The sequence below is a fragment of the Alnus glutinosa genome, chromosome 14, assembly GCF_958979055.1.
Source record: "Alnus glutinosa chromosome 14, dhAlnGlut1.1, whole genome shotgun sequence".
NCBI classification, from domain to species: domain Eukaryota; kingdom Viridiplantae; phylum Streptophyta; class Magnoliopsida; order Fagales; family Betulaceae; genus Alnus; species Alnus glutinosa.
In genome coordinates this window covers 6,845,984-6,861,315 of record NC_084899.1, presented here as the reverse complement: position 1 = coordinate 6,861,315, position 15,332 = coordinate 6,845,984, and the positions used below count along the sequence as shown (strand labels likewise).

The window sequence follows — 15,332 nt, the reverse complement described above, 5'->3', positions numbered from 1 at the left end:
ATGCAATTCATCTTTCTGGAGTGTTTGGAATGCCAACGTGTTCTTCCTAAGCACCCAAATTACCTTATGTACCCATATGGTTGGCGGACATTACGAAAGATATGAATACTCTCCACTTTCATTTCAGAAAATTTCATTTTTTTCTTATGAGAATTTGTTGCTAACTAGGAGTCCATACAAGATCAAATAACAAAATTAGGCTTACAAATAAATGCACAGCCAACAAAATCTAACTAGCATGCAAGCCCACAGCAGCTTCTTCCAAACCCAAACGCTCTGTACATGTACCGTCACTGTCTTCATATATGTTTCCTCTGAGCAGTACAGAAGCTGACTTTGAACCATGCAATCGCCAACCGTGTCACAGAGAGTCATCAGGGCCTCTGACCAATTTATCTGGTTTTTCTCACTTAAGAGATAAGGTGTTGTATGCCTTTCAGCACCTCTAAGAAACTTGGAATAAAATCTGAACCGTTGAAATACAGCACCTAAGCCAAATCCCTTCAAACTTTAAGGAGGAAAATAATGTCAACCACTCTTGGTACAGTGCGCATCCGTACCATGCAGGGTGCAATGATTATAACCCACAGTTTGTAGGAAGTCTCGAATCTCTTTGGCACTGCTATTACTGGCTTGCAACAGTCGCTCATCTTCCTCATAGATGAGATACGGGGCTTCCCTTCCCTTTCTCATTAGTAGCTTTGAGGCCCCTTTCAGCACATGATATTCCCAGCCCTGAACATCTATTTTAATCAGAAGCACATGCTCTGACTCAGGAATTACTTCATCAAGGGGTATGGACCTTACTTGAAGTGCTATCTCTTCATTGGATTTGAATGCCATCTTCGCACCAGTCGCTGAAACAGCACTATTGTCAAGCCGGCCAACCAACTGCAACACAAGCAAGGATTAGAACTAGCAATGCAGCAAAAAGAAGAATTAGGCAGCACGACAAATTTAAATGGGATCACAAAAGCTTATTCCTATTCACCAACAATTCAGCAGTATAACCTGACTTAAAGGGTTTCCTAATTCCTCAATGAATTGGAAAAGCATCCAGATGAAATGATTTTTTTTTTTGAAAGTGATAACATGAGTTACATCTAAAAGAAAAATAGTATGTAGTACAGAAGTTTAAACGCTTGCAACTCATTACTAATTTTACCAGCAATGAGCCAAGCCTTCTTATCAGAGGTTAGTCATTTCATGCTTCCAGGTGAGATTAACCATAAATTCTGCATGGTTCATATTTTTGGAGCAACCTCTCACTTTGTTAATGTCCCTTGGCTTCATACAAAGTAGCAAAATAACAAGTACTTGGGGCCATTGCAACCTTCATCCGTATCTACAAAACCAATCACAAGAACCTCTTAGTTCACTATGGAATCCAGTACATCGGCATCCCAGTCCTTAACCTAAGGCCAAGGCATGATCATAGTCTGCTGCAAGAAACCAGACCAATCACACCTTAACAGGTTCCATGACCTTAAAAGGCCACCGTCAATGTTCTCAATTCCACATAACCTCAAATGAGCTCTCAGGAGTACATACCATCTCCTCCACCATTAGTTCAATCCAATGAACTCTCAGAAGTAAGGAATTTAGATAGATCCATTAGGAGACACTTTAACCTACCATCTAAGTCATGACATATAATCAAATCCAAACCAATATGTAAACAAACCACCAAAATTACCACCCCCTACTTTGAATCAAACATTATACGATTAATGAAACATCTTAACGCTGTTTTAGAGATATTCCAACAAAATTAAACTTCCATTTTCGGACATCCTATCCCATATACACATCACTTACGTAAATAAAAATCCCATTTCCTTTGGCATAAACTATTTCTTTCCAAAAACATGAACTACAACTATTAATTAATCCCAATGACGCACATTATGAGAACCATCAACAAAATTCACCATACAACAGCCCCACCAACAATAACAAAAAGCACAAAACAAACAATACCTTGTGGAACGTAATGTTCCCACTCCGGTCCGACGCGGCAGCCTCGAACACGGTGACCAAATCCCCGACCCGATTCAGATAAATCCCATCACAAATCCTCTGCAAGTTCTCGAACACCGGCTCGAAGGCCAAAACCCTAAACCCCATCGCCGCGGCAGCGAAGCTGGCCATACCCACATTGGCACCCACATCCACAACAACCCCATTATCTCTCCCTTCACCCCTCAGCTTCTCCAGGACCTCCTGGACCGAAACAGAGATATCGGGCTTCCGAAAGAGTTTCCCTTTGAGCATTCTGACAATGTTCTTGTGGGGCTTATCGGGCAGGGTTCCAAGGTCGGAGAGCGAGTAGAGGAAGGGATATCGGAGGCCCTCCACGAGGTTGGCAATCACGGGGTGGGATTGGGGGCACTTCAAGCAATTGAAAGGTGGAAATGGGTAGAATGGGAAATCGGATTTGAAGGTGGGGTTGGTGATAGGGTTTGAGGGTTGGGTGGAGAGATAGATGAAGAACATGAGGAAAAGAAGGGTGCTAATGAAGAGTAAGCAGATGGTCTTGGAGAGGTGGAAATGCGAAGGTTTTTCCCTTTTCCAAGCATTCGCCATCAATGATAAAGTTGAGATTTTTCCGGGAAAATTTAAAACTTTCTCGGGAAACTGGTGGATCTCTGAAAGAGATTTTTTTTTTTAATCTTTTTGTTTTTGTTTTTTTCTTGGAAAGGCGAGTGAGGTGAGCTGAGAATGGGGATGTAATGGGGGATGTGAGCGGGGAAGGGAAATTTTCAGAGAAAGTGTGGAACTGGATCTATGAAGTGAGTATTTGGATCTGTGAAGTGAGTGTTTTGCTTATATGGAAAAAGACGAGTGAGTCGGAAGCTGTAAGTGATAATGGGAAGCGATTCAAGCGCCCCCCCGCCCGCCCCCACAAAAAGAACAAAAACAGTTTGGGTTTGCACGCGATAATTTTTAGGGATAATTGCACCGTTGGTCCCTGTGGTATATCATAATTATTTTTCACTCCCTATGGTTTAAAAAGTTCATAGGAGGTCCTCGTGATATGCAATAATTACAAATCGATCCCTGGCGTCAAATTCTGTTAAATTTTTTAACAGATTCCGTCAAATGCCACGTCAGCGACACGTGTCGCCAATAAGATGGCGACACGTGTTCACCGTAATAAAAAAATAAATTTTTTTTAAAAAAAATAAAAATACTTATTTTTTTTAAAAAAAAAAATTCAAAAAAAAAAAAAACAAAAAAAAAAAAAACTGAAGGGGCCGGCCACCCCTTTGGGGGTGGCCTGGCCGCCCCCAGTGGCCGCAGGGGAGGCGCGCGGCCACCCCCAAGCCACCCCAGGCCACTGGGCGTGGCCGCGCCCCACCCCGAGTGGCCGGGGGTGGCCCGATGGCCACCCTTGGATCTTCCAGGGGTGGCCTTTCGGGCCACCCCCAGGCCACTGGGGTGGCTCCGCGCCACTGGGGGTGGCGCGCGGCCCCCCCCAAAGGGGTGGCCGGCCCCTTCAGTTTTTTTTTTTTTTTTTTTTTTTTTTTTTTTTTTAAATAAGTATTTTTTTTTTTTAAAAAAAAAATTTATATTTTTTTATTACGGTGGACACGTGTCGTCATCTTATTAGCGACAAGTGTCGCTGACGTGGCATTTGACGGAATCTGTTAAAAAATTTAACAGAATTTGACGCCATGGATCAATTTGTAATTATTGCATATCACGAGGACCTCCCATGAACTTTTTAAACCATAGGGAGTGAAAAATAATTATGGTATACCACAGGGACCAACAGTGCAATTATCCCTAATTTTTAAAAAGGCAGTTAGTCGTACGTTTTCGATGTGTAATTTTAAAAAGTATGACTATTTAAAAATGTCATTTTTTAAAATTTATAGTTTGACTTTTAAAATCGCAAACTAATTTTAAAATTTTACATTTTCAAAAAGCATCTCTTAGCTGGGATTTAAAATGCAATTTTCTGCGTTTTCAAATCGTAATTTTTTAAAAACATAGTTTCTCAAACGATTCATTTTTTGTGATTTAGTTTTAAATCATACTTTGTATCTATAAAATTGTAATTCTAAACGCACCCTCAAGCGTTTGGCAAAATCGTAATTTAACATTTAAAATCGCATATTAGCCTTTAAAATTATACATTTTTAAAAATTTACTCAATTGCGTGCAATTTGAATAAGCAGATTTATGCATTTTCAAATTGCAATTTTTTAATAACGAAATTTTTAAACAATTCATTTTCTGTGATTTAGTTTAAAACCACACTTTCTGTTTACGAAATTGTAATTTCAAATACAACCTTAGTCTATATGACCAATAAGGATGTGCCACATCGTGGGATGTGGGAGGGGAAGGGGGGATACAAATGCTGTTATAACTACCTTGAGCATTCCTAGTAGCTTCACCAAAATAGTTTTTTAACTACTTTGGTGAGCCAATTTGATGAAAATCCTGAAAAACCACTCCCAACAGCCTCACCATTTTAACCAAAAAAATTTGATGACTGAAATTACTAACCAAATTAGATGAGACATTTTCACTCAACAACCCACTCATCAAATTTTGTTTCACCTTTCTCTTTCACATGATTAGCACACTTTTTTCATTTTTTTCTCTCATTTTCTTCTCCCATCTCCCATCTCTCACACGATAATGTCCTTATTTCATGGATATGAATGATTTTTTGTAAAAAGATGATATAGAGAAAGAATAAATAAATATTAAAAAATTATTATTTAAAAGGAATAGTGAATATTGACTAGTTAAAATAATGAAACTGCTGGAAAATTTTTAATAAAGTAGCTCACCAGAATAGAAAAAAGTGATTTTTAATTATTTTGGTGAGTAAAATTTGGTGAGACTACTAAAAATACTCTTATTTTTGTAATCTCTCAATATTTTAAATTCTGCAACGACGGTTTCAATGTCCTATTTTCTCGATTCAAAATAACGGAAATATCATTTTATAAAATAAAAAATACTTGCTGTTCTTTTGAATTCGCTTTTTTATAAAATAACACTTCTGGCTGAAGCAAACTGAAGTTCACATCAGCTACGTGGCCTTCAACAGCTTGTTTGGAACGTCGCAGCAGTAGTGAAATGCTCCTTACAAGTAGAAGATTTTAAGATCAAAATCCTAGCCAATAATATAGTTATATACCGACTATAGAGCGTTGACCTATCTGAGCGAACACGGTCGTGGCTAAGAACTCAATCAAACTTTGGCTTCAAAAGAGCATATTTAGGTAAGCTTTGTAAAAATCTGTGGTGTTTGTTAGTTGTTACGTTCATATAAACAAATAAGCTTACAACTTACAGGTTTTACAAAAAGAAAGAAAGAAAGAAAGAAAGATTAGATATACTTGATACATTAAAAATTTACAAGAACGATAATGAATACATCAAGGAAAATCTTCTGTCCGCTTCTTGAAACCTTCTCATAAAGCCAAGTTTTGAATTGTCAATTCCTTAAGAGAAGCTACTAATCTCCGAAACACCTTTAGATTGTGGCCTATTTTATCCTGAGAAGACATTGACAAGAGCCAACATGTAAATATCCAATTTCTGAAGTCCATGAGTGTAAATAATATTAAGTTATAACCTCAACCCTGACAACTACGACCAGACTAAAAGATCTGGGATTGCCATTTAATTTGTCGAAGAAGCTTACCAAGGACCTCGAACTAAACTATACCAAGGCCCGTGAAGGACCCTTTTCCAACCAAACCTCCAATAATATTAACTTAATAAACATGGGACTAATGCAACGAACAAAACAGACATATCAGATGATAGCTACTACCATTTGCTTCATTTGAACGATTTACAGAAGTAAACAGAATTGAATCCTAACCATCACCAACTCTGCAACTGGAATGCCAGTTTGACAATACAGTCTATAACATGTTTCTCAAGCAGGAATGACTTCGAATCCGATCAGGCTAAACTGTAACAGTCATAGTAGCGTACCTCGCTTATTAACTCAAGCCGTTCTAATGTTGGAATTAACTTTCCACACAGCAAAGATATGTCCTCTCCTGACTCTGACTTGGCACCGTAAGTAATTGCTTTCACAGCTTCACTGGCATCCGATTTGACAGAACTGCCAAGAAAAACTAAAGATTAACCAAAGGAAAACAACATTTAATGGCAAAATGACATCAAATAAACATGCACACAAGAAGACTGGATCATTGCTTTCAGGGCTACCTATCCTGGAAATGGATTAGGATGACATTTAGCACGTGTTCTGCGAGTGGAAGCAATAAAGCAATTAGCTGATCTCTATTGCCCACAACCTGACACATTTCCACCATTGCAATATACCTCCTGTGCAACAAGGGAACCATTGCAAAAACAATAAGAACACATTAGATGTTCCAGGGAAAAATATAAAGGTATTAATGTGCCATGAAGACAGAATACACAATAAGGACAAGCAATCAAGGAAGGCCCAGATGGACCTTCTTTAGAGCTTACACAGCACAGGTGTCTTTTGGTACGGCACAACATAGGTGATTGCAAATGCTCTAGCACATATGCGATACCATTTAGAAGGAACTTATGTAATTAGCCAACAGAAGATACTACCAGAAGCATATCTATAGCTTCAATTAAAAATGTATCAAATCTCTGCATTAGTTGAAGGAATTCACGTTTAATTGCATCCAACTGAATCTAATCTTTAAACATATTGGAAGTCTGATGAATTAGACCGTACATTTAATTCAAATTTGGTTGGAAAACAAAAGAATTTAACAGAAGAATAAACCAAAAGAAGGAAGATGCACTGTCAGTACATTTCAACACTTTGGAGGAACAGCATAAGACTGTAGAGCTATGCCTAATGTGGATCTTCTGGAGAGTGAAATAACTGCATCGTCAGCAGTATGAGCTAAGTTGGAATTCGATTAAGTTATGTTCTCAGGATAACCGCTGGATGCATTAGCAAGCATAGTCCAACGTTATTGTCAGTCCTATTTAGATCTTATCTCTTTGGATTGAAAATTTTTGGAGGCTGATATGTACACCACACCTCCTGTATACTAACTACCTTTTCCACTTTATGCTCAATGAAATTCTACTACTCATCAAACAATAGTATGAGAGACTATTTTGTTGCGTAGGTCATTTAGAAAATGGGCTTAATTATTATAGCCCTCTCTTAGACATTCCTTTCTATATATAGAAGCTTTGTACAATATTCTGGATGGGACACAGGTCACTAGGGACACCTCACCATGTTTCTTGAATGGGGACACATCACACCCTTTCTAGAATATGGATACATCATATTTAATGGTCTTCGAATTTTACATCTATTAAGTTAAACTACCAACAAGTGAACACAGGAATTAATTAACCAAGACATACCACCAATCGAAAGTAATTATCTGGTATTAGCAACTTTAACAACACAGAATTGGCATACAAAGCTTATATTTGCAAGTCATGAACCAGTCCACCTAGTTTTGTCGTGTTAGAAAATTATGCTTAAGTTCCAAGACAAGATAAAGAATCAGGTGCAGTGCAACAACGAAGACCTTAAAGATTGTGGCTAAGTTTGAGATCATCAAAACCATACAGGGACTTACCTATCTGATGCAGAGCACCACATACGAGCCACATATAGCATTACCTGGATCATTATTGGGCTTTTTTGGACTTTTTATTAGTTGCATTTTGGTTTTAATTATTTATCTTTCAGACGGGATGTACTATTTTATTTGGACTTCATGTTTTTTTAGCAGGCTGTTAGCCCAAGTAATACTAGGGTTAGGGTCAGGTTTAGCCTTTATTCTATTTAAGCATAAGTTTCTATTGTTTTTGGAGCTTTTGATGAATAATTTAATGGACATGGATTTGTCGTCTTCTCCCCCCTGATCTTCTCTCTCTCTTTCCCCTCTTACCGAGCTCTCTTCTTCCCTTTGGCTTCTTCTCCTCTCTTCTTGGCTTTTCTCTCCGACTCTTCCACTCTCTTCTCACTTCTGGTTTGGTCTTGCATCACTATCCCATGCCCCCCAGCCTCCAAACCCCACCATAAAACAGAGAAATAAAGGAAAAAGAAAATATAGGATCTCTTTTAATCTATTCCACCCCAAGTTTCAACCAAAAAGAGAAACATGATAATTATGTAAAACTAAATGTTGACAAGTTGTGGATTTATACTGTACAATTATTATTATTATTATTATTATTATTATTATTATTTTTTTTTTATAAGCAATCGACAAATTTTATTAAAAGCGTGAGACGCCTCGAAGTACACAAGGAGTTTACAAAAGGAAACATCTAACTAGAAAAAACAAAAAACACCCCCCTTACACCCTCAAAAGGGCCAAAACCCCAAAGCAGTTTCCACTAGCTGAGCCAACCAGCCAGGTCAACCCAAAGAAACCTTCTAACCCTATCAAAATTACAGCCCAGGTAAAACCCCACCCCACCCACTCGCCTAAGTTCGTCCCCACCCTTGTGTCCCACATCACAACTGTAATGCACCTTGCCTTCTCCAAAACTTGAATCGCCTCTGGCCTTTTAGTTTATAGAGCTCTCCAAATTCCTGAGCTCCCTGCAGCCTTTTAGAGCACGATTCGAGAGAGAAGCTAATTCCTCACGCCGATGTTCTTCTTCTATGGCTGGGGTTGGGCCTGAGAAACTGCCTGAGTAACTGGCCCAATGCTCTCTAATCCCTCAAGAACCTGCAGTATAGCCCGGTCCACCTCCAATTTTATGATCTTCAGTTGACTTTTCCACACCCGAAGAATCCCATGAAATACATCTCCTTTGTTCACCTTTTCTTCCTGAGAGATCTCGACAACCTCAATATCACGAAAAGGGAAACGTTGATCCTTGGAGCCACCTGCAGTCTGACCCATCGAGCCTTCTGCCGCTTTCTGACCCATTGAGCCACCCATTGAGATCTAACCCCTAGAGCCCCCTATTGCATTCTGCTTCATGCCCAACTAACCGTAGTTGCGTAACTCCTTCCCCATCGCCCTCACTGAGCTGTCGTCCAACGTGCGCACCACCTCCACAAATGACGGGGAGCGCCCCTCCGCGTAGGTGCCATACCTGCCACACTAAGTTCTGTTTCTACCACCATCGACACTGGAGGACATCAATGTCCTCGAAGCCAACACCACCTCCTTGTCCGTGACATTGGAGCCCCCAAGGTCCCTGGGATGTTGAATCAGAGGCATGACAGAGTGCGACCCGGGAGAGGAACTGAAAAGGGTCACCACCTTCCCCAACTCGGCTGCTAAAAGCTTCCATCCCCTCCCTTGATGCCCCTCTGGAACAATCAGACCACGGCGACCACCCACCCTGTGCTCCGCTATTTCGACAAACCGGCCTACTCTATTTAGAAGCTTTCTGGGCAATGAAAGCCTTATTCCCTTCTCTAGAAGAATCGATGAAGTCTGATTCCTCACGCAGACGAACAATCTTCTCCATCGATTTTTTTAGCCACTCAACGCTGAATTTATCAACCAGCATCACACGGGAAAGACCGCATCTTCTCTCAACCAACCGCAAGACAGACCACCATCAGGCACCAAGAGCTCAAACTCTTTAGATTCTATGTAAAACCAGTCAACGAAACCCATCTGAACTAACTCAAGGATGTCGGCACGCATGCCGACGAGATAAAGTATCTATGAAAACTAACCCATCGGCGATATGCATTACAAAAATGAAGCCAGTGGAACACATTCTCTACTATAAAACTTATCGTAAGTTTTATAATTTTCTATTAAAACTTTATGATAAGTTTTATAGTATAAAGGAGCATCTTAAACCTGTTTGCTGCAGCATAAAGATCAACCCTTCCCAGTTATACTGATAGAATACCCTAGAATACATGTTTTCCTTTAATTGTGTTTTGGGTTTATTGCGGACATTGCTAGCGAATTTCAGAGAACATGAACAATAAGTAAAAGATTTTACAAAAAGAGAAGAAAGAACTAAACTGTCTAGTCAAAAGATTAAACAGAAGATGTGAAGAGAAAAAAGCAGTAATAATTACCTTTTATGTATATCGTCAGATGATGAAACACAATCTTTACGAGAACACATACTGATAATTTCATCCACCTCCTGCCTTGATAGTTCATTTATGTCTCGAATCTGCAAAAGGATGAGCATAATATTACCAATAATTAACATAGCAAATATAGCGATTGATTAGTATATAGAAAGAATGCAACACAAAGATAATAATTATGCTAGTCTGCAATCCTCTTGCACCTTATTGAGTAGTAAGGATTTTTCCTCGGCCGCTCTTTCTAGAGCAGTTGTCACGTAATTAAGAAGAGAACCAAGTAAGTTCAATGTGGGCTGTTGAAGTCCAACAGCATGGTAATCTGAGGGTGCATCTGAAACCTGTGAAAAAGCATGTCGGTAAGAGAAGAAATATATGCCCATCCATTGAGCACAACCTTTCCCAACGCTGACGCAGGTATGAAATTAAAATTATATAGGTTCATTGCTCAATCTTTGTACACATACCGGGAGTCTCAGGGATTTCTTTGTGACCAGAAAATACAGGTAAGAGCTCAGGCTGAAGCATAACTGAAATGAGTTCAGTTCTGATTTCCTATGATTCTAAAAACACATCATAAAAAAAGGGAGAAAAAGAAAATGAGAGAACATAGTGAATAAATAGAAAGGAGTGCACAGTGGTTATATATAAGCTGCTTCCTGACTCGGCTATCCTTTGAAAGAGCTATGAGCAAACCTCAAGACACCGTAACGATTGGAGAAAACTAGGATTCTCTGACTCACGAGAGAATAGAGCACGCATCATACCAAATAGCCCTTGAACAAAACCACATTCATCACGCTCTTCATAGGACCAAACCTGAAAAAAGAAGAAGAAAATCAACAGTTTGTTAAGAAACCCTAAAAAAATAAAACAAGAAAAATAGCTGATAGAGAAATAGCAGGACAACTTCTTATGAGGTATAAGCAGGGATGGATACTTTTGGATCCATTTGGATGCCCATTAGAATGCTTGTGAACATTTTCATTTTGCATTAACACTGTCATACATCTCAAAGTGCCCATATGCCATCCAACCTACCAAATAATGTGATAGAATTTCTAGCATAAAGCCAGAGACAAATTTCAGACTAGCCCAGAACAAATCTTCGAGGACCATTACCTTGCTGAGTATACCAACAACAAGATTGATCTGCTCCATTGTCAATTCATCAGCTTCAGAAACATCTTCCCGAAGAACTTGATCAATTAGCAGTTGATGTCCTTTGACAAAATCTACCACGTCATGAACAATTTTATTCTTCACCTATTATACACCCAAATTTATAAAAATATAGCATTTTCCAAAAAAAATAAAATAAGGAAGAACATGAAAGATAAAATAAGGAAGAACATGAAAGACCTCAGTAAAACCTTCAATAATTCACAAAAATTGAGGCAAAGTCAGACCCTGCCTTCCAGTTTTCAAATAAAGTCAACAGAAGTTTCTCTGTCTGGCATATTAATTTAAGTAAAGTTGTAAATTTTGATCGGACAAGCTCACTCATGTGAGCTGGAGGTCACACCAAGATTTAATTGTTGATAGAGCATAAATAGTTATAACTACTTGATGATCACTGGATTATGATCTGTTCCAACTTTTCCACGCATGAAGTGAAAAGAGCATAGGTAGAAACGGAAGGCATAACTACTAAAAGCACAGAGAAAAGAAAAAAGAAAAAAAAGCATAGCACTGAGAAGCAACAGATTGTCCAGTAACAAAAATATCCTTAAGTCTAGAGGAGAGAGCAATTCAGGTTCAGTTTGTACAAAGGCAGATCTAATTAATTAATGAGTTCGTCGACAGGTAAAAGTTATCATTAGTAAATGAGGTTCCACCAAGATAAATCAGGATTCTATCATAAGAGAACCACATTTTTGCAAAAGCTTAAGTGAAGCATAAAATTGCGGTTCCAAAGAAGATGCATTACCTAATATATAAGGAATTTGGCAGAAAAGAGTTCCAACATCTAAGGAATTAATTCAACTAGCCGGGTGGAAAAAAATTAGAAAAATGAACCTGACCTCAAAAAATTCAGATGTATTAACCAATGACGTTAGAGAAAAGACCAATCTCAACATTGGAGTTATGATCATTCGTTGTTTGTCAAAATCCAGAGCCACATGTCTTTGAAGCTTCATGTCAAGCCGCCTCAAACCTCCCTGGTAGGTGGTTCAGTTTCAATTTCAGTGAATTGAAAGAAATAGTACCAATGAGCCAATAGACAGTGGTAATTCACCTGAAAATTGATTGCCCTGCAAGAAGCGATATGCTCTAAAGCACCCATAGAATATAGAACCTGGGCTCCAGATTTTCCATACTTGTGACTAATTCTTAATAGTAAAGCAAGTTCAGCCTCGAGGGTACATGCTCGCTGCAATGACACCAATGAATGCCCACCATCCTAAAACAAAAGCTTAGATCAATTTATCATATTGAAACTTGCTTAAAATGAATATCACCAAGGAAAGAATGTAGAAGCAAAGCAATAAGGAATTCAGACAGTCCAGAGGAAAAAAAAAAAACAGGAGATCCCCATTTAATGTCATAGGAAAACAAAGACATGAAATTTAGACTCCATTTGTTTCGACGTAAAACAATTTCTAGTAAATGTTTTCATCATTTTTGCGTGTTTATTATGGATAGGAAAACTTGCTCAACCAAAAATTCTCAATCAACCATAAAAGAAGCTTAAAAAACCAAGCCCAATTCCCCCCCCCCCCCCCCCCCCCCCCCCCAAAACCCGAAGTTTAAAAAAGAAAACCATCTTCGAAAATCACCCCCAGCCCCAGACAATCTTCTTCCCCCATTGCCCCAACCAGCTCTCGTCAGCCTAGCCAGGCTTGGTAAATTTAACACTTTGAACAGAATAATTACCAGGCCTTGCATCTTATTATCCAAATTATGTCACTGCTTTAGTACATGATCTGGTAAAACATAAATGCATGAACTAATGGTTACACTACAGCAGATAGAATAAACACCTCGTATGAAACATTCTTGATGCTCATGAAGCAGGATCTTAAAAATCCCCTGCTTTGAAGTTGGCTTAAGAAATATCTCTCATGATCGATACATATCAAAGCATCTAGAACATAGAGTGAGATTGTCTTCCCAGGTTCACTGCCTTGAGTTGCATCCTTTATTACCTGGAGATTTGAAGTTAAAAAAACATGTAAAAGAGCAAGAGAAAGGGAAAACAATTGTGAAAAATGAAAATCACATGAAGTTCAAAATGGAATATTGATAAAGAAGGCTAATAAAAAATATTGAGAAAGCAATAAACACAAGAAAAATAATACCTAGAGACCAGATAAAAAACTCAAAAGATACACCAAAAGCACCAATTTTTTTTTTTTGATAAGTGAGAGAATTTCAATAAAAAAAACGTAAGACGCCCCTAAGTACACATGAAGTATACACAGAAGCAACCCATGAAGAATAATAGAAGATTAATGTCTCATGAAGAACTAAGCCCTTCAAGATTAGTATGAATATAGTTCAAAATAAGATAAATGCATCAGTGGTCAATCACTACATGAAATCCTCCAAGGGTGATATAATTGCATGATACATCAGTTGCCCATACTCACCTAAGAAAGAAAACAGACTAAAGGCATATGGGAGTATATGTGTGTGTTATAAATAAAAGCCCCTCAGCATTTCTAGTCAATAGAGATATAATAATGGTCCATGCCCAACTTTATACTCTATCCCCCACCCAACTTTTCCCCATACCCAGCCAAAGAGATAACAACTATTCAAAATAGATAGTACTCAGTTGAGAACTATCTTTATTGATGAATAAGACCTCAGAAACCTTTATGCACATCCATCCATATTATGAAATATGATAGATAGTGTCTCTAGAGTTCATGCATTTAGGCTCCATTTGTTTCGATGTAAAATGTTTCCCACAAAACATTTTCAGTATTTTCCCGTGTTTGACTACACTTGGAAAACTTGGTCAACCGTGAAACATTTTTCAATCAAGTGTATAACACCACATTGTTTTCTATAAAATGGTTTATATTTTTTTAAACGCACAAGACATTTTCCCTTTACAGCTTTTGTCTTCAAACCCTCCCTACCGCCAACACCCACACCATGGCACACCCTAGATGCCACCCCATCTATCGCCGGCACCAACCCCCGCCAATACCACTCCCACTAGTAGAAAATATTTTTAGAAAATCATTTTCAGGGTAACAGCCAAAAACTAGAAAATTAATAGTTTTCCCGAAAAAAATATTTCAGTTTCAGCGGAAAACGTTTTATGTCAGGAAATATTTTACGTCGAAACAAATGGAACCTTAGTTTCAACATTGTACACAAACAATCAGAGCAGGAACAAGAGACCCACCAAATCCAAAATAGATTGTGCCTCTTTCCTTAAAATATAAAAATTAGCTCGAGCCAGTTCAGCCTTTTCTTTGTCCATCTGAAAAAAAGAAAAAAGAAAAAAAAAGAGGGATAAGATAATCAACATGAATAATTATCCGAGTAACAGATGACACTGCAATTTTTTTTTTAATTAGTAGATGACACTGCAAATTAAAGAAACTTCTGCATTAAGTTTTAGAAACAACACGCCTTCTCAAGATCCAGATCTTCAGCCTCTTGCTCATCAAGAAGCAGGTTTTGCAGAACTGTCATTGGAACATCAGCATCAAGTAAATGCCGGCAGTACTGGAAATAGCTAAGAAGCAGAGCATATTGGCTGAAGATAGAAAGATAACTGGTCAGAAGCCAATGGAAAAGTTTCAACAATCACAGAAACAGCACTGATATCTTAACTGAAACCATACCGTCTCCTCAAAGCTTCGGAAGATTCATTTCTAAGAATTGCCATGACAACCTTAAACAATATGGATTGACAAGCACCATTTGATAAATGTTTCACCATTATAATGTCAAGACATGTGATACTATCTGAATTCAAACCCCCAGGGGACAAAAATCTTTCATCTCGTAGTTTCGCCATGCATGTTAAAGCAACCTAAGGAGATTTGATATCAGAATAAGTCAAAAACAATAAGTAGCAAGAAAGTGCAATCTGCAGCAACACCAACGGATCAATGTACCTGGCACAAAATAGATGCCATCTTCAGTGAACAGTCTGGAGAGGCAGAAGCACTTAGAGAAGTATCAAGAACCCTGTCCATGATCAAATGAAACAGTTACAAAGAGTCTAACAGAGTAATGAAAGAAGCACTGTCGATAAAAGAACCCACTGAAATAAAACTTCAGATCGATTTTCCAGCAACGAAATTCTCCTTGAAGCAGAGACCTA

The 15,332-nt window shown here is 38.4% G+C and overlaps 2 protein-coding genes across 3 annotated transcripts in view; both read right to left on the bottom strand.

Moving 5' to 3' along the window:
- Nucleotides 1–98: 98 nt before the first annotated feature.
- Nucleotides 99–2,874, bottom strand: LOC133856932 (uncharacterized). Its single transcript, XM_062291990.1, has 2 exons — nucleotides 1,981–2,874; nucleotides 99–891 (listed from the first exon to the last, which is right to left on the bottom strand). The coding sequence occupies exons 1-2, from the start codon at nucleotides 2,584–2,586 to the stop codon at nucleotides 529–531; spliced, it is 969 nt and encodes a 322-aa protein (XP_062147974.1). The 5' UTR covers nucleotides 2,587–2,874; the 3' UTR covers nucleotides 99–528.
- A 2,347-nt stretch (nucleotides 2,875–5,221) lies between these two features.
- Nucleotides 5,222–15,332, bottom strand: part of LOC133857179 (nuclear pore complex protein NUP205) — a 67,286-nt gene continuing 57,175 nt past the window's right edge. For both annotated transcript variants that reach the window (XM_062292330.1, XM_062292331.1), the window contains exons 30-45: nucleotides 15,274–15,329; nucleotides 15,124–15,196; nucleotides 14,848–15,038; nucleotides 14,633–14,759; nucleotides 14,403–14,480; nucleotides 13,024–13,188; nucleotides 12,279–12,443; nucleotides 12,064–12,201; nucleotides 11,162–11,305; nucleotides 10,736–10,858; nucleotides 10,507–10,602; nucleotides 10,246–10,380; nucleotides 10,025–10,125; nucleotides 6,211–6,330; nucleotides 5,971–6,103; nucleotides 5,222–5,522 (exon numbers count right to left, since the gene is read on the bottom strand). In XM_062292330.1, the coding sequence (XP_062148314.1) occupies nucleotides 5,439–5,522; nucleotides 5,971–6,103; nucleotides 6,211–6,330; nucleotides 10,025–10,125; nucleotides 10,246–10,380; nucleotides 10,507–10,602; nucleotides 10,736–10,858; nucleotides 11,162–11,305; nucleotides 12,064–12,201; nucleotides 12,279–12,443; nucleotides 13,024–13,188; nucleotides 14,403–14,480; nucleotides 14,633–14,759; nucleotides 14,848–15,038; nucleotides 15,124–15,196; nucleotides 15,274–15,329 (1,929 nt within the window). In that variant the 3' untranslated portion in view covers nucleotides 5,222–5,438. The remainder of the gene's footprint in view (nucleotides 5,523–5,970; nucleotides 6,104–6,210; nucleotides 6,331–10,024; nucleotides 10,126–10,245; nucleotides 10,381–10,506; nucleotides 10,603–10,735; nucleotides 10,859–11,161; nucleotides 11,306–12,063; nucleotides 12,202–12,278; nucleotides 12,444–13,023; nucleotides 13,189–14,402; nucleotides 14,481–14,632; nucleotides 14,760–14,847; nucleotides 15,039–15,123; nucleotides 15,197–15,273; nucleotides 15,330–15,332) is intronic.